Below are 19,498 nucleotides of genomic sequence, written 5' to 3' on the forward strand. Positions count from 1 at the left end.
CGGTGAGTTACAACAGTGGGTGACAGCAGGCTAAGTGTAGCTCCGACTATTCTCATCTGAATTTCATACACATTTTCAGTGGAGTAACACCCAAGAGCGTGAACTATGGTTGGTTTGGAAACATCTGCCTTTCGGGGTGGGGGCAAATGGCTGGGAAGAATCCTGCTCCCTCATGCTATTGTATATTCAAAAGCTTCTCTGGAAAAATAAAACCTCAAATATTGCAAATTCACATTAAAGTTCTTTTTTAATAAGATCTCATGATTCATTGACATAACATTCTCCCTATCCCCTGACACCTCCCACCTCCCACCCTCCCCAAAGAAAATGTTATTCAACATCACACTTTTACACAGTCAAGGATTCTGTACAGATTTAAAAAGAACTGAGCTCAGGTTCCAAGCACTGCTTAAGATACAGAGTAAAAATGAAATCTACAAAAAAATTGTATTCAATGAACACATCTGTTTAGAGTTTACAGTAAAAATAATTAGTTAGACATTGTCTGAAGTGCAATATCATTGCTTTCTTGATGAATTGAAAACTGTAAAATGAAATAAAAATACTTCAACGTTCTGTTAAACTAAGAGCCATTCTTTACAGGAAGTAGACCCAATGGTAAGCCTTATATTTGGACTTATATAAAAATCTATTTACATGAAACCATTACAGTTTGGATCACATCTACATGTACATCAGCACCGTAATGCAACAGCAGTGCAACTACAAAACTAGGCCTACTTTACTTGGTCCCTAAACACTTTTATTTAGAGGAAGCCTTAATTTAACAGCTTTTTTTTTAATAATTAAAAACCCATTTTCGTCCAATCTACTGCTGGTTACCAAATATTTCATCAAACTCTTGCATCCAGCCTTCCGTCGATCCACTTTTGATAAGAGAGTCCATCAGATCGCCACTGTCTGATAAATTAGAGAAGGAGCCAGCCCCTGATTGGCTGACGTAATTAAAGGACATGTCCTGATTTGTGGTTCTTGTGTGATACCCCTGACCCGGGTTGCTCTGTGCGTAGCAACCTGCTGTTAACTGTTGACCTGTGGCCTGATTAAAACCAGCCATGCTGTGGATTGTCTGGGTCATGCCAGACATGACTATCTGTCTCGGTTGGTTGGTCCTTGCGTGTCCTGCAAAATGAGGCATCATTTGTCCTCCAACTGTACCGGCAGTGTCAAGAACTGGCTGCCCCATCGTCTGGGAAAAATGCTGCTTGGCCATCTTAGTTTGACCAGGTTGCATTGGATAAGCTGATTTGTTGCTGAATGGACTCAACTCACTGTTTGCTTGAGTTCTGTTGGGCAAGCTCTGCAAACTGTGTTGCTGCCAGCTCTGAGCTGGAGTACCAGAGCTTCCAATGAGCTGTAGTCTTTGAGCTTGAGCCTTGGGCATTGCTTGCCCTCCTGGTCCTTTGACGTGTTGTTGCTGTTGCTGTTGTTGTTGGGCTAGCACAGGGTTTCCAAGAAGGTTTTGTCCATAACCAGGTACCATTCCAACCCCTTGTCCTGCAATAGGCTGTTTCTGCATCTGGCTAACGTTACGTGCCATGCTCGTGTTACTTTGGTTTGAATGTTGAAGAATTTGGTTCATGCCTGGACTCATACTGTACATTCCTTGTTGGCTACTCTGGGCATTACTGTAGGACACCATGCCAATCTCTGACTGTCCAGTGGTGGCAGGTATCGCACCAGAATTCTGGACTGCCGTCATCTGTATCATGCCTGGATTGTGTGCCATCATTCGGGGACGAATTGCATTTTGGAGCGCCTGGTTCCGTGCAGCTGCCAATTCCTGGGCGGCACCTACAACGAGAAAGAGGTAGACACTAGTTGGATTTTGTTACATGATACTGAACCATTTTAAAACCATATTCCGTCTGTGATCAGACTATTTCTGTTGTTTAGTATGACTGTAGTATGGCATCAAATATTTCACTGAGTTCAGTACCACTGAAACCAAGACTGTCGCTTGGAACTGAAACATGTCATGCTTTAATTTGTTGGCATGATGGCCCTCTAGTACCTCAGCTCAGTGGGAATTCTTCACACGAGTCTAGAATGTCAGAACCTTTGTCTTTGCAGATGTCAGCCCTTGAAGCTGCCATGGTGGAGCAGTGATATCATGCTGCAACTGTACAAAACGCTAGCGCGGCCTCACTTGGAGTACTGTGTCCAGTTCTGGTCGCCCCATTACAGAAGGGATGTGGAAGCATTGGAAAAGGTGCAGAGTAGATTTAACAGGATGTTGCCTGGTCTGGAGGGAAGGTCTTATGAAGAAAGGCTGAGGGACTTGGGTCTGTTCTCATTGGAGAGAAAAAGGCTAAGAGGGGATTTAATAGAGACATACCCAGGATGATCAGAGGATTAGGTAGGGTGGACAGTGAGAGTCTTTTTCCGAGGATGATGACATCTGCTTGTACAAGGGGGCATAGCTGCAAATTGAGGGGTGACAGATTTAAAACAGATGCCAGAGGCAGGTTCTTTACTCAGAGAGCAGTAAGGGCATGGAATGCCCTGTCTGCCAATGTAGTTAACTCAGCCACATTAAGGGCATTTAAACAATCCTTGGATAAGCACATGGATGATGATGGGATAGTGTAGGGTGATGGGCTTGGATTAGTTCACAGATTGGCGCAACATTGAGGGCCGAAGGGCCTGTTCTGCGCTGTATTGTTCTATGTTCTATGAATGACACCTTAATAAGCACAACGTACCTTCCAGCAAGGATTGCAGGATAGTAAATGGGAGCAAAATCCATTAACTGGTTTCTCCACTCAAGTAGTTACATTTACCTCTGCACTGTTGTCACTAAATGAGGTGAGACCCTCCAACTCAGCACGTAGCAGGTTTTGAACCTGGGAGTTTTCTCTACTCTTCAGGACGATAGCATGCAACAAAAATCCGCATTAAGCCACCAGAGAAACTATCAGTTAACTTTAGGTTTTAAAAAGGCAGCTTATTTCTTACCACTCCACCATGAGTCCTATTAGTGAGGTCATCTGTAAGACCACCTTGCAATGACTGACACCCCAATCTCTCCTTCTCTACAAGGAACCACCCAGCATGCACCAGCATCTTTGCTGCAAAACCTGTCCCCACACAAAGCTAAGATTGGAAACTTATTTAACGCAGAATCACAACCATACACCTGTTGGTGACATTCAGAGCTCCTGTCATTGTACTAAGCCATTACTTGACAATTGTTGTGTTTGCCAACCTCCTTCTCTCCAGCCCTGAACCATAAACAAAGATTTTGAAGACACAGTTTCTGAATATGTCTTTTTCAAAGTACCACATTAGAACTGAGTTAAGTGCTGCCTACGGACGGATAACACACTGATGACTTGGCGTTGTATTTGAATAAAAGTAAGAAAAACTTGTCTGACCTCCATCAGGAAGTTGGGAAGTCTCCACTGGAGTAACACCCTGCCCTGGGATGTTAAAGGTCCCTTGATGAGGATTACACAACACAAGGCCTTTCTTTCCCTAAAGCATTCCCAAAATATTGCCGGCAGTGACAAATTGTCAGGTAAGAGCAGCAAACTCAAACTGCACAACAGTGAAGTCAATTTTTCTATGTCCTTTAACAGAGCAGTTCCTAAAGAGATTTTATGGTGTGGTGGGTTGTTCCTACTTCCTGGACCTGAGATTCCCAGTTCAAGTGCACAGCAGGACTCACTGGCCACAGAAGGAGTGCTCATGACAGTTTGATGGTTGATCATTGGCCTAGGAATCCTTTGACTACCTCCCCACTATTCCCTCAAGGGAAAGGGAAATGTGTTAAGATGCAGCTCTGTCTGAAGCAAAGCATTCACCAACTCAAACCTCACAGCTTAACAGACATCTATTATTGTATTATATTTTAAACTATTAAGCTGCAGAGGGTTCAGAAGAGATTTACCAGGATGCTGCCTGGAATGGAGGGTTTGAGTTATAAGGTGACCCTGAATAAGCTGAGACTTTCTTTCCTTGGAGCAATGGAGGTTGAGGGATGACTTTATAATGGTTTATAAAATCATAAGGTAAATAGCAAAGGTCTTTTCCCTAAGGTGGGGGGAGTTCAAAACTAGCAGGCACATTTTTAAGGTGAGAGGAGAAAGATTTAAAAAGTTTGTGCGAAGATTTGTAGCTTGGGTGCTCGTTGAACCACAACAAAGATTTAAAAAAGACATGGGGTCAGTTTTTTTTTAATATACAGAGCGTGTTCCTGTGTGGAATGAACGTCCAGGTGTAGTAGTGGATGTAGTATGTTAAACATTGTACAGTTACAATGTTTAACATACATTTGGTTAAGGACATGAGGAAGAAATGTTTGGAGGGATATGGGTAAAATGCAGGCAGGTGGGACTAGTTTAGTTTGGGATTATGGTTGGCCTGGACTAGTTGGACTGAAGGGTCTGTTTCCATGTTGTATGACCCTATGTCCTTTTCCTTTCCTAACTCTGCTGGTGATTGATGGTTTCCCTGATCACTGAAGTGTTCTCTTATTCACTGCATCAAAATCCTTCACCTCAAATATGTGAATTAAACTTGATCATAGGCTTCTTTGTTCCCTCAGAAATACAAATACTCTCGAAAATTATTTCTCATAATTGCTGATATCATCCTGATGAATCCACAGTAGTGAATGTGCCTGAGGATAAATGAACTGCTTTATAACTTAAAGTAGACTGTACATAGTTAAACACACCACTTGGTGAAGTACTCAGTCACACAGACTGAATGCCCCAGACTCAATTCTGAATCTGTACTCAAGTCAGTTGATCTTAACTGAAACAGTGCCTAGGTACTAGGTACCAGGTACCACAGTGCTACCCCCCCCCATCCTAAAGAGGGAAAAACAGCATCGGTCATAGAGGCCTACTCTCTGTTGACTTGGACTAACATTGCTATAAATGCAGATGTTGGGTTATGGGCAGAATGAAGCTCAGCAATGAGGTACTTCACAAGCAAACAGTCATATTGATACATGTGGTCTAGGCCCACATGCAAAAGGACCACTTGTGAGAGACACCGGAGAGAAGCAGTAAATATGCGGCAAGTACTACAATAAGGTTACAGAAGAAAATTAGGAAAGCACTAGTCTCACATCATACACTGTAAAGTCGATAAGTCAATCATCTTCAGAACGCACTATATAATTTAATCTGACATTTGTATTGTGAAAGTAATAAAATGCAACAAAGAATTTTTTAAATACTAAATATCGTGGGAAGGTAAATGAGGTGTTAATGATTCTGAGGTGTCCTAATTTTTAATTGAAAAGAATAATCAAAACCAGGCAATAGAGCCATTCAGCCCTACTCTGCCATTCAATCATGGCTGATAAGTTCCTCAACCACATTCTCCTGCTTTCTCCCCGTAACACTTGATCCTCTTGATACTCAAGAACCTGTCTATCTCAGTCTTAAATATATTCAATGAAATGGCCTCCATGGCCTTCTGTGGCAATGAATTCCATAGACTACCACTTTCTGGCTGAAGAAGTTTCTCCTCATCTTCATTCTAAAGGGTCTTCCCTTTACTCTAAGGCTATGCCCTCGGGTCCTAGTCTCTCGTACGAATGGAAACATCTTCCCAATGTCTACTCTGTCCAGGCCATTCAGTATTCTGTAGTTTTAATTAGATCCCCCCCCTCATCCTTCTAAACTTCATCAAGTATGAACCCAGAGTCCTCAAACGTTCCTCATATGTTAAACTTTCATTCCTGGGACCATTCTCATGTACCGCCTCTGAACATGCTCCAGGGCCAGTACATCCGTCCTGAGATATGGGGCCCAAAACTGGGCACAATAGTCCAAATGTGGTCTGACCAGAGCCTTATAGAGGCTCAGAAGTACATCCCTGCCTTAAGAAATCCGAAGCACCTGCTCTATTTCATGTTTCTATGATTTCACTTATTGGTAAATGAAAACCTTGTCTGGTAGTTAAACAGCTTGGAAAGACAATGGAGCTAGACTCAAGAATACACTTTGAACTATATTACAATGGCTGCATTTGAGCAGTAACAAAAAGAAGGAAAATGAATTTTCTTCATCTGATTGAGATTTTTTTAAAAAAATGGTAGATGATTTTGCAAGAAAAAGGCTGGAACTCTTTCTATACCTCCCTGTTCCATCATTATCTCAATAAACAGGGCCTGGTGAAAAAGCAAATTGGAAAAGCAACCATTCACTGAGAGCTCAAAGATATGCAGAAAAATGCACAAAAGCTGAGAATGCTGATTAGCAATTAAACAGCTGTGGCCTCAGATAAAGAATCTAACACCTCAAGTTCTCTGAGGACTATTTAACTGTATAAACTTTATTCTCCTGATCTGCAACAATATTTTCCTCCAAGATTTATTACTTTCATCACATTTTATATTATCTTAGGGTTAGTTGCTAACAATATCTCTCTTTCAGTTAACATTCTAATCGATGTGCGATAGCTGTGCGCTAAATATTTGTTGTGGCCGGCTGAGCAGTAGGTCAAAAAGAGGGGAATCAATTTGTCTCTCTCCTTGAGATTCTTCTTTCTCTCTCTGTGTGTCTCCCAGGGAGGGTTTTCACTGGAATTGGAATTAGCAACTTGCTCAATGGAGAAGAACAGGCAATCGGGATAACTAAGACTTTAATTAAGATGTAGAGGAGTGGTGCAAGTTTTCAGGCATCATATGGGCCACCTACTTTGTCAAGTGCCCAGCACCAACCTGATTGAAGGAGTCCCTCAGTGGGAGGTCAGAGGTTGATTGGAGGTTGCTGCAAAAGCAGACTTCAATGAGGTGGAAGGATCCCATCTCCTCATTAAGAAACCTCAGGCCTAGTGTTTAATGATTCCATTTTGAGGCAGGCTTTAGTTCACCTTCCTCAGGAGCTCCTGGCTGATCCTTCCTTTGAGCCTTTTCACTGAGGTGACCAGACAAACAACTGGGGGAACACTCGGGAGGAAGCTCAGAAGCAGCTGTAAAAATGGCATACGTAATTTAGTGCAGACAGCTGTAGGAATACTGCCTACAGAAAGGAGAAATGTAACATGTACACCCCACAGATAGTATTGAAATAGTTAAGGACGAAACTGAGCATTGTTCTAGCAGGCTTGACTCTCAATATAGAAGAAAGTGAGGACTGCAGATACTGAAGATCAGAGTAAAAATGTGCGGCGCTGGAAAAGCACAGCAGGTCAGGCAGCATCCAAAGAGTGGAAAAATCAAAGTTTCGGGTATTTTCCCTTCATCAGGACTGTAGGGAGAGCCCAAGGGGGCTGACAGGTAAACAGGAGAGGGGTGGAGCTGGGGGAAAGGTAGCTGGGAATGAGATGATGAAGATGGGGGGGGGGCAATGGTGATAAGTTGGAGTGGACGGTGGAGCGGATAGGTGGGAAGGAAGATGGACAGGTAGGACATTCAAGAGGGCGGTGCCGAGTTTGAGGACACCTCCTTCCCCTCCCCTCTCCATCTCCATTCCCTCTGTGATGCCTTTGTTAGGTCCACACCCCCCGCCAACCCACCCTCCACTCCCACAACTTCTCTTGCCGCTGCAAGAGGTGTAAAACCTGTGCCCACACCTCCCCCCCTCACCTCGATCCAAGGCCCCAAAGGATCCTTCCACATCCGGCAGAGATTTTCCTGCACCTCCAAACAACTCAACTACTGTGTCCATTGCTCTCAATGTGGTCTCCTCTACACTGGGGAGACAGGATGCCAACTTGCGGAACATTTCAGAAAACATCTCTGGGACACATGTACCAAACAACCCCACTGCCCTGTGGTTGACCACTTCAAGTCCCCCTCCCACTCCGCCAAGAACATGCAAGTCCTGGGCCTCCTCCACCTCCAAATCCTAGCCACCGACGCCTAGAGGAAAACGCCTCATCTTCCGCTTTGGGACCCTCCAACCACACAGCATCAATATCGAATTCACCAGTTTCTTCATCTCCCTTCAACCCACCACATCCCAGATCCAACCCTGCAACTCAGCACCACCCTCTTGAACTATCCTACCTGTCCCATCTTCCTTCCCACCTATCTGCTCCACCCTTTGGTCCAATCTATCACCATCACCCTCCATCTTCATCTACCTATCGCCTTTCAAGCTACCTTCCACCAGGCCCAACCCCCTCCTATTTCTCTCTCAGCCCCTTTTGCCTCCCCTCCCCCATATTCCTGATGAAGGGCTTATGCCCAAAACATCAACTCTCCTGCTCCTCGGATGCTACTTGACCTGCTGCGCTTTTCCAGTGCCACACACTTTGACTCTAGACTCTCAACACGTTCAACTAATATGGAGAAACAAACAAAAATATCAATGTTTTACTACACAGGCAAAACAGTTAACTATCAGTTCGAGGAAGTGTAACCAAATGGTACAGTGTTCTGTTCAGTGTGTTTCTTGAATAATGCATCCAATTCTGTTTGAGTCAGAACAGGAAGAGAGACACGTTGGAGCACAAGTTACAAAGCTCATTCCAAAGGTCAAGAGATTGAGCTATGAGCAAAGACTTGAGAAAATTAGGCTTTTCCATCTTGTCAAGAAGTATCTGAAAATTTGTAGATGTCTGAAAAATCATTAACAAGTGGCAATAGTGAACCAAATATTTTGTTAAATAGCAAGATTAGAGTTTGATATAAAATTGTCAGAGACACGTCATCAGGAAAGTGCTTTCTGCACACAAAGTGACCAAATATGTTATAAATTCCCAGGATGAAAAGTGGTAAGACTTGCTAAGACTAAAGACACCTATCAGTGCTGGGGGTAATTCAAACCTGCCATTCTAACCCTGTCCGGTCTGGCCCAGGGTAAACTCTGTGCCAGTAATTTCTGTCTTGGCTCTTCCAATCTCCTGCACAGCTTTGGCAGAAACCCCGAAAGAAATGGTACAATTCTGCCAGTCACAGCAGAAAATCAGTGAATACCTATGGAAATTCTACCCCTTAGTTTTCAAGCACTGGATAAAACATTACTGAAATTCTGTTTTCAGATTAGAAAACAGTATGGCCTCCACCTCAGACATTACACAATATTCTCGTTCTATCATTAAGATTCATCTTAATTCATCGATGTAAAGGAGACTGGGCAGGTTTGTTGATGCAAACATTTCACCATTGGTGATGGCCTCCCACATCTGAGCTAAAAGACCCTGTTTTCCACGTGTGGATATACTGGCAGCAGACAGCGTACAATTCCACAGGCATTGTCGGGTCTCCAGCCCTTTCAGTGCTTAATCAATCATTCTTCATAAACCCAACCAAGCTATTCAAATGTAAGCTGTGTCACAACTAACACAAAGGCATACCCCCTTATCTAAGGATACAGTGACACTGGCTGCAGACTAAGCTGAACTTAAGCTAATGCTCCTTATGCAATCCGTCTGTTTATTTTAGTATACTCCAGCAAAACAAAAACAAGGGATGGAGCCCTCTGGTCTCTTCAACATCACAAAGGCTGGACTACTGAAAAATGCAGCTTGCCACTTGTGGTTTCACTATATTGCTCACTGCCGATAGAGGAAAGCCTGTTCATTAGGCTGCAGTGCAGATTTCACTCACGTCATTATTAAGTGAATCACTCTAATGCAATAATGTAATGTGTTCCATTTGAATGCAATCACATGGAAATCAGCTCAGCAGGAGCAAAAATATGGGAAGATCGCCTGATTGACAGAGCATGAAGATAAAGAACAAACAGTGTAAAAGTTCGCCTTCCCCTCCAAATTTCTTCTCTTGTACAGACATATAAAAAAGGACCAGGCCATTCGACATGCAATAAGATCATGGATGATCTGATTGTCACCCCAAATCCACATTCCTGCCCATCCCAATAACCTTCCACCTCCTTTCTTAATGAGAATCTATCTATAATAGTTTAAAGCAAGGTACTGTGGATGCTGCAGATCTGAACCACAGACAGAAAGTGCTGGAGAAATTCAAATCTGGCAGCATCTTTCGAAAGAAAAACAGAATCAACATTTCAAGTCCAGTGTCCCTTCAGCCTGCTGAGCCTTTCTGTTTAAGAATCTATCTATCTCTGCCTTCAAAATTGTCAAGAACCCTCCTTCCATCACTTTTTCAGGAAGACCCATAACCATTGAGAGAAAATATTTTCCCGCCTCTCTGTTTTAAATAAGGAATCCCTGATTTACTATAACAGGAAATATCCTGATGAAGTGCCAGGTCTCTGCTATGTCTGCCATTGTTCAAATGTGAGTCGGGACAATCCATGCCACAAGGCCTTATAACCATGAATGATATCCCACTTCAACCTGATCCTCACCTCATTCTTCACTCTCACATGTGCACTTTCCAACACAAGTCATAAGATAGCAATCAAAAGCTTGAACCTTCACTGATAATTTTTTTGATTTCCGTCCCCACCAGAGGTCCTGAGGCAAAATGTAGCCACCCCGCTGAAATAATATTGGCACTAAAATAATGTAGATTTTGTTTTTTTTTTAACGTATACAAGGTCTATAAGAAGTAAGCAAATTGATGAATTTTGATGCTTGGATGCAGACTAGGATTTCACAGTTTCCTTTCTACATCCTGTTCTGGTTTGCAAGACTCATTCCCAAGCCAATCAGAGCCTATCTCCATTGAGTATTTAGGGGAGCCCCTGCAACAATGATGGCATGGTGGCTCAGTGGTTAGCACTTGTTCCCTCACACCACCAGGGACCTGAGATCGATACCACCCTTGGGTGACTGTGTGCAGTTTGCACATTCTCTCCATGTCTGTGGGTTTCCTCCGAGTGCTCTGTTTTCCTCCCACAATCCAAAGGTGTACAGGCTAGGTGGACTGGCCATGCTGAATTGCCCCTTAGTGACCAGGGATGTGAAGGCTACATAGATTAGCCATGGGAAATGCAGGTTTATGGGAATAGTGTAGTGGGGTGGGTCTGGGTGGGATCTGTTTTGGACAGTCAACGTGGACTCAATGGCAGCTTTTGCATTGCAGATTTCTATAAACATTCCATGTAAGGCAGTAATTTGAACTCAGCATTTTATGTGTGGAGGAGCTGGTGGGTTACTATAGAACCACCGTGTCATTTCAAGGTCTCTGTGATATATGGAGTAGCAGACCCTTCAAGTATTGTAAGTTAAGCTTTGCACAGAACTAACAAAGTGGGATGGAATTTGCAAAATATGTTAATAAAAATCGCTGGGAGGGTGGGGGTGAGGGGCTAGTAAGAAAAAGGAAAACATTGCTGAGTCCAGAGCATGTGATGAATGTTGATGTTTTCAAATGCATACGGAAATCAAGTGGATTTTTGGACTTTGGACACTGCTCTTGACTGATTCCTGGTATCTCTTTTGCAGGCAATTATTAATAAAATCTATTCTGAAGTACCCTTGATGTCTCAATTATGATGGAACAAACCAGTAACCAGCGCGCACCCCCTCCCCACCCACCTGTTTTAATAGTGAGTTCTGTTTTGGGGGTAACAGACCAATTGATGGTGAGAGGATAGATGTGTACATGACATCTTCCAAGGCTGCTGGTGATGCCATTTAGTGATAACTTGTCCTCTGACCATTCCTTTCCCAGTGATAGGGGTCATTTTGGCAGATTGAGTTATGAATCGTTTCATGCCGCAACGTGTTCTAACTCTGACTTTTCTCTCTCCCAAATTTGAAGTTAAAAGTTTTTAAGCACTTTTCTTAACGTTTATATTTCATATAAGTTTGGTAACTCAGCAGGTAAATGCACTTTACGGTTTAGCAAGGAACCACATTTGCCAGGAAAATCCCATGAATTGTAGCCAAATAGTTTTATGAGTGGCCTACTGAGCTCCTCAAGCCTGTTCCACCAGGCTATTAGCTCATAAGTGCACTGTCTTTTAACTCCAACTACCCATTTTGGTTCCATTACCCTTCCTACCCTTACATCATAAAAATGTATCTGAATTGGTTTTAATGTTTTCAAATGACATGTTTTCAATTTAACAACTGGTTGGTGACCACATTTCCAATACCCTTTATGTAAAGAAGTGCATTTTAACATCACCCCAAGTAGCCTAGCTTGAATTTTAAGGTTACAACCCCTGTTTCTAGACTCTCCTAACTGAGAAAAATAGTTTTTCTCTCATGAATATGTTACCCAGCTGATGCTGCTTTTCAGAGCCTAAGAAAACCTGAGAAGAAAGAATATCTTCCGAATCTGCTGATAATGTCCATTTGCCCTCCCCAAAAGCTGTTGCCGGGAATATATTTCACTTATCTGTTCTCATGATTAGCATTTTAGTTTCTTCAAGCAGGATAATTTGTAGGCACCTGTCACTGCAATTTATTAACTTTCAAAAAGGTCTGAATCAACAAACAGATACATGAGGTTCAGTGCCATTTTATAGCTTTCCAGCACTTTTGACTTGGAGTGAGTTTTGTTCATTGTTGGTTTCATAAGCTTGATATAACCTGATCATGTGACCACTGGCCACCTTAAGTCTGTTTTTCTCATTTTTTTCAAAGCATTTTATTCATGAAATGTCTGAGATATTAACATGAGATGATGTCCAGAGATGTGTGGGTTAGGTGAATTAGCCATGCTAAATTGTCCATAGTGTCCAGGGATACGCAGGCTAGGTGGATTAGCCATGGGAAATGCAGGGTTATAGGGAGGGGGTGGGTCTGGGTGGGATTCTTTTTGAAGGGTCAGTGTTGACTTGATGGGCCAAATGGCCTGTTTCCACACTGTAGGGATCCTGTGATTCTGAAGACTTTGATCATCTTAAACACTTGATTTGGATCATCCTGCAATCCTTCCATACAAACCTATAAAATCTCTCCTCATAATGCAAAACACCCTTTTAATCCCAGCATCTCTCTGGTTAACCTATAGTGCATTCAATCCAAGGCTATTATATTACTACTGAAATGCAGTGCCTCAGAATTGAAGGCAGCACTCCAGATAAATTTAAAACAAAGTACTGTGTATCTGGAATATAACTCCCAACCCATTCTCTTCCATTCCTCTTCATTTTAAAGTCAAAATTCCATTTCCCTGTTCAATCAATTTCTGTATCTGTTCTCTAGCTTTGAGCAATTACTGGACTTGGGCCCTTAGATCACTCCCCTTAACCACAGTTCCTGTTTTCATTTAGAATATATTCTGATTTATGGTTCTTAGGTTCAAAGTGAATGACCTCATACTTTCCTACCTTTTATTTTATCTGCCACAGTCTTGCCCATTCACTTAATCTATCTCTGTCCTTTTGCAACTTCCTATTCCCATCTACATTATTTACTGTGCCAACTAACTTATTGTCGACAGGTACCTTCAGATATATGGCTCTCTTGTCCTTCATCCAAATCATTTATAAATATAGTAAAAAGCTGCAGCCCGGTGCAGATCTCTGGGGATCACAGCATGCTGCCAATTTGTGTATATTCCCATTATCCCCACTCATTGTTCGTTCTAACCAATTCCCTATTAAAGCCATAGGTTGCTTTCCAATTCCATGTGCTCTCGTATTTGTTAACAGTCTCTTCTGTGGAAGTGCAACAAAATCATTTGTCAAAAGTCAGCTAATGTATTTGTGGAGCTCTGCCGTCAAGTGCAGTAGCCACTTTAAAAATGTCTCCTGGAAGACCATATAAATAACTGCTATAGATCCCATCTCATTTACTGTATTACTTCCTCAAAAATGCAACTAGCTTCGTTGGACATGACATAACCTTTATAAAATACATGCTATTTTCTCTGATCAGCTCATTATCTCTCCAAGTGTTCAGTCACTCTGTCCTATAACAGATTCTAGTAACTTCCCTGCATTAGGTCGATAATTTCCAAGCTCAATCTCTTAGCCATTTTAAATATTGAGTGACACTGGCAATTTTCCAATCCAAGTTGACAATTCCTGAATCAAGAATATTTTGGAAGATCATGATTAATGCTTTAACAATGTCCTCACCTAATTCTTTTAATATTCTATCATGGAAACGATCAAATCACAGAATATTTCTTTATCTTTAAGCTCATTAGTCTCACTATCAATATTTCTGGTATTTATATTGAACCTAGTTCATTCCTCCTGTGATTTATTCTTCGTTTCCATGCACCTTCTGTATTTTATAATGGATATAACTGGTATCACAAATCATCTAAATCTATCACAAAGGGACCCAAATTACTCTGTATCACCCTCTCAATATATTGGTAGAACATAGTACAGCACAGAACAGGCCCTTCAGCCCACGGTGTTGTGCCGACCATTGATCCACATGTAAGGTAAACCTAATGTATGAACCCTCAAATTTCTGTGACCATATGCATGTCCAGTAGTCTCTTAAATATCCCCAATGACCTCGCTTCCACAACTGCTGCTGGCAACGTATTCCATGCTCCCACAACTCTCTGCGTAAAGAATCCGCCTCTGACATTCCCTCTATACTTTCCGCCAACAGCTTAAAACTATAACCCCTAGTGTTAACAATTTCTGCCCTGGGAAAAAGTCTCTGGCTATCAACTCTATCTTTGCCTCTCATTATCTTGTACACCTCAATTAGGACCCCTCTCTTCCTTCTTTTTTCCAATGAAAAAGTCTGATCTCAGTCAACCTCTCTTCGTAAGATAAGCCCTCCATTCCAGGCCATATCCTGGTAAACCTCCTTTGAACCCTCTCCAAAGCATCCACATCTTTCCTATAATAGGGCGACCAGAACTGGACACAGTATTCCAAGTGCAGTCTAACCAAAGTTTTATAGAACTGCAACAAGATCTCATGGCTCTTAAATTCAATCCCCCTGTTAATGAAAGCCAAAACACCATATGCTTTCTTTACAACCCTGTCAACTTGGGTGGCAATTTTAAGGGATCTATGTACCTGCACACCAAGATCCCGCTGTTCCTCCACACTGCCAAGAATCCTGTCTTTAATCCTGTACTCAACTTTCAAGTTCGACCTTCCAAAATGCATCACTTCACATTTATACAGGTTGAACTCCATCTGCCACCTCTCAGCCCATCTCTGCATCCTGTCAATGTCACACTGCAGCCTACAACAGCCCTCTATACTGTCAATGACACCTCTAACCTTTGTGTTGCCTGCAAACTTGCTAACACATCCTTCAATCTCCTCATCCAAGTCATTAAGAAAAATTACAAAGACTGGAGGCCCAAGAACAGAGTCCTGTGGAACACCACTCACCACTGACTTCCAGGCAGAATATTTTCCTTCTACTACCGCTCGCTGTTTTCTGTCAACCAGCCAATTCTGTATCCAGACAGCTAAATTTCCCTGTATCCCATTCCTCCTGACTTTCTGAATGAGCCTACCACAGGGAACCTTATCAAATGCCTTGCTTGCTGAAGTCCATATACACCACATCCACCGCTCGACCCTCATTAACTTGTCTAGTAACATCCTCAAAGAACTCAATAAGATTTGTGAGGCATGACCTGCCTCTCACAAAGCCATGCTGACTGCATTTAATCAAGCCATGCTCTTCCAGGTGGTCATAAATCCTATCCCTCAGAATCCTTTCTAACACCTTGCAGACAACCTTTCATGTTTAAATTTCTGAAGTATGCCAAGTCAGAAAATACCACTGTTTTTTCTGGGAAACAAAATTGGAATACTGAAACAAAAACAGTGGCAGTTCTTTAGAAGACCTGAGTGCAAATTGCAATTGGGTGGGTTCTCTTGATTCTGTGCTACAGTATATGACCTGGGAAACAAGGTCGATAGCCATTCACTGCACTGCTGGGGTTTTTCACTGAAGTTGCAGTGAGAGATCAGGAGAACCCCGTGGAAATTTGCCAGCTAATAATTCCTGCCCAAATGCCTGAGCTGACATTGGACTCAACCCTGACTTTCCACATGATCGAACGGCTTGCTAAGATTGACTATCAAAGAAACATAATAGACACTGGAGTAAGGTACAGAATGTAAGCACGAGTCAGTATCTTTAAGATAGGAAAGGGTAGGCAGCGAACATCAAAGGAAAAAGCTGAATATAAATTGGAAATCCCCTAGCTAAAAATACGTGCAATAAATGGAATATTTATTGGGACCAATAACTCCACACGTGCATAGTTAACTCATTAATAAAATTATTAGATTTAATTATCCAGGTAATTTCAATTAATAAACTACACAATTGAGCTTCTTGAGGATTACGAGGTATTCTCTGTGAGAGGGACACAGGATGTACAAGGTCCACAAATACATCAATCAAGTAAGAACTCAAAGAGCATTCAACCAAAATTGGTTGTTATAGTTAAAAAAATGTCACCGTTGATTGTGGGGGCTACTGATGGAAGATGGTGGTGAATAATAGCATAGCAACAGTAGTGCTGTAATCACTGGTGGTAACCATGCTGTTCATCATGGTTGTTCCTGCCAGAATTTCACTGGGAAACAAATGGAAACGAGATGGAATAAATTGCTGTTTGGCAAAAGAAAACATAAAAGAAATGCTTGCTAGATATAGTACAGTTTGAAAACAAAAAGACTCTAAAATTATACCATGGCATTAAGCGTACAAATGCTAATGCTTTTGGCTGAAATTCCACCTTTGGCTATTTGTGCTGAGGTTTTAACATGTTTAAAATAAATAGAGCAACACCTCTGCTAAAATAGCTGAGAAAAGAAATTCAGTTTAATGCGCTAAGTATTTTATATTGGATTCTGCAGCCAGGGTTTTTAGCAATGAGGCTTTATGCATACAAAAACAGGGGTAAACAATATGATGCAGCAGAACTTAATGGGATTACTTTGTCCTTTTGCATGTGTGCTTTATTAAGCAGGTGCCAAAATGATCAGTAACTGTCAAATGCCTCAAATTCCTCCTCTCCTCTCACTGAAGGAGGTGGTTAATATTGTCATGTAGTTCCAAAGGCATCAGATTTTGTCTTAGTTCATTTGGTCAATGCTCCTGCAAAGCGTCCTGTGGGCATTTTACACTGCTATAGGTGCTACATAAATGCAAGTTGCTGCACGTCGTCGTTTTGACCTTTCATTGTGTATCAGTGACGATTGGCATCATATTGAATCAGGGAGGGGTGATTACAATATGCATTTATTATTTATTTCTACATTTATTATTGCAATTTCTAGTCGTCCAGGAGCAGGTACCTGAACTAATTTTCCAAATTTACCTCAGGAGTGTCTGGTCTAATTATATAACATCAAATATCATCTGACTGAGAGCAGCTGCCACAGGGCCATCTGCAGATGGAAGTTGGATCCTCACTGATCTGTCGATTCCATAAGCCATGCATTTACCATATGAACCACACAGGCTGTCTAAAATGTCAGGATAATTACATGTAAAATAGTATTACACTACATTTTTCAGTTTAGTTTAGTGGAAATTTTTTTTAAACTTATGTAGAGTGCACTTGAAAGCTCCCAACTATGTCATGTGAGGTGCATTGCTGAACAGGGCCTTAGCAGGAAAGAAGCATTAAACTAACAGATCTGTTTTGGGTTGCTGTGATTCCACTGACGAGTGAGTCATTGTGTTAGTGTTAACATTTAGTTTCACAGTTCCCCAGAAAGCTAAAACAATCTGAATACTTTGTGGGCAAATACCATATGTGAAATGATTCATTCAATAAAGACGCAACTTTACAAATAACAAAAGAAAAGTCCTGGGGAGAAGGTTGATAGCTGCTGGGAACATGGTTTGGTTAAAAAAAACAAACATCAAAGTGAAGAATCGAGCTAAATGTTGGACCCCTCCAGTTGAAGTTCAGCGGCATCCATCAAGCCTTACATTCTCACGAGGTACTTTGCAGAACATTTTCTTGGCTTCCAAAGAGGTGCAATAAAACAACATGGAGAGGACCTCACCTTGATTGAATAGTTAGATACTGTCCTTACGTAACAGTGATCCTGTCTGCAGAGAGCAGGGGTTGGTACATAAAACTGCTCCTGGCCAGGACCCCCATCCCATGTCTCCTAACCCAAGCACATGGGCCCCGCCCCTGGTCTTAGCACTGCCCCAAGTTCCAGTTATTCGGTCCTGATTTACCTCTCCAGCTTTGGCCCTGGTACACAATGATTTAGTAATATTGGGCGGATGAGGTAACCACAGGCATTCTGTCAGCAGCAGTATGCTCCCACTGCTAACAGAGATCGCCATGTATACCCTGACAGCTTCCTTCCCCGCAGCCTCCCCTCCACCCAACCAACCCTTCCACATGCCCAATCAGGCTCAAAGTGGCCCACAGGAGGCCTACTTCTTTGTGAAAGGGCCCATTCCATAACAACACCCCCCCTACACTCCAAAGATCCTTAGACAGCACCTTCCAAACCCATGACCACTTCCATCTAGAAGGACAAGGGAGCAGGTACTTGGAAATACCACCACCTGCAAGTTCCCTCCAAGCCACTCACCATCCTGACTTGGAAATATACTGCCAGTCCTTCACAGTCATTGGGTCAAAATCCTGGAATTCCCTCCCTACCAGTATTGTGGGTGAACCCACAGCAAGTGGACTGCAGCGATTCAAAAAGGCAGCTCATCACCACCTTCTTAGGGGAAAATAGGGATGGGCTATCAATGCTGGCCAGCCAGCGATGCCCAATGATTAGAATAACTCATCTACCAAACCCTCCCACTTCTCATAGTGGCCTGTCTGCATGGCTCCAGTGGTCTATTGCTGGACTTGCTCCATTGTTACTGCTCCTGTTTAATTACAGTCCCTGGAGTGGCCACTGCAACTGGTGGTGCTGCTGGTACCAAATAGTTTCTGGTCCTGCAGTTTGCTGGCAGGCCTTAAGCACTAGATTGCTGTCGTTAAAAGAGATTGGAGCGCTGATACAAGGAAAGGAGTGAAAACAGGTCATGGCTCCCATAACTGAGACTCCCCTAGCATGTGGTTTGGTCTAACACTGCCACCTAAAGTCTCATCCTGGCACTGCATCAGTAGAGGAAAGTGATCATCTTCACAGGACTCCATGAACTTCAACTAAGGTTGACACCCAATTGGTTTGGCTGGCCATTCTAACCATTCTATTTTGTGTTGCTGAGATGGATATTTCTCATTGCAGTTGCTAACTGCTCACAGGAGAATTAAGTGAGGGTTCCAGGCATCTCCAGGGTTGGGAAGCAGCAGAGTAGGTTTGGGAATGGGTGTGGAAGATTCTAATTGTGATTGCAGTAACCGGCTACTGGACTAACAAACGATTCAGTGTAGAATCCAATGGCAGTCTATCAACACCAACTGCCTGGCTCCCCAGAAAAATGTTAGTTACACTTGAATTTCATATTTTGATTTAATACTGTTTCATTCAGAGGATTTGGAAGCTCAACACTTGAGTATTAGTAATTGTAAAGACATCAGAGTTTTCCTGGAACATCTATTTCTTTTCCAGCGTAAGCATTGCTTAAGTAACATGAACATACAATGGGAAAGGGATGCAGACTGATTATCACATGAATTACACAGAAAAGCGATAATTCTCAAATTCTCTGACTCTGTACATTAGCTTATTTTCACAGTACAACAGCTTTAGAAATGCATGCAAAATCCTTTTTATTTAACTTTGAAAAAGTGTAAGACTGA

At 42.2% G+C, this 19,498-nt stretch overlaps 1 protein-coding gene across 4 annotated transcripts in view; it reads right to left on the minus strand.

The window, feature by feature from the left end:
- Positions 1-225: 225 nt before the first annotated feature.
- The window catches only part of maml3 (mastermind-like transcriptional coactivator 3), a 524,196-nt gene continuing 504,923 nt past the window's right edge, over positions 226-19,498 (minus strand). For all 4 annotated transcript variants that reach the window (XM_043674113.1, XM_043674111.1, XM_043674110.1 and 1 more), the window contains exon 5: positions 226-1,815. In XM_043674113.1, coding sequence (XP_043530048.1) covers positions 830-1,815 — 986 coding nt within the window. In that variant the 3' untranslated portion in view covers positions 226-829. The remainder of the gene's footprint in view (positions 1,816-19,498) is intronic.

Source organism: Chiloscyllium plagiosum, chromosome 32 (assembly GCF_004010195.1).
Source record: "Chiloscyllium plagiosum isolate BGI_BamShark_2017 chromosome 32, ASM401019v2, whole genome shotgun sequence".
Classification (NCBI taxonomy): Eukaryota; Metazoa; Chordata; class Chondrichthyes; order Orectolobiformes; family Hemiscylliidae; genus Chiloscyllium; species Chiloscyllium plagiosum.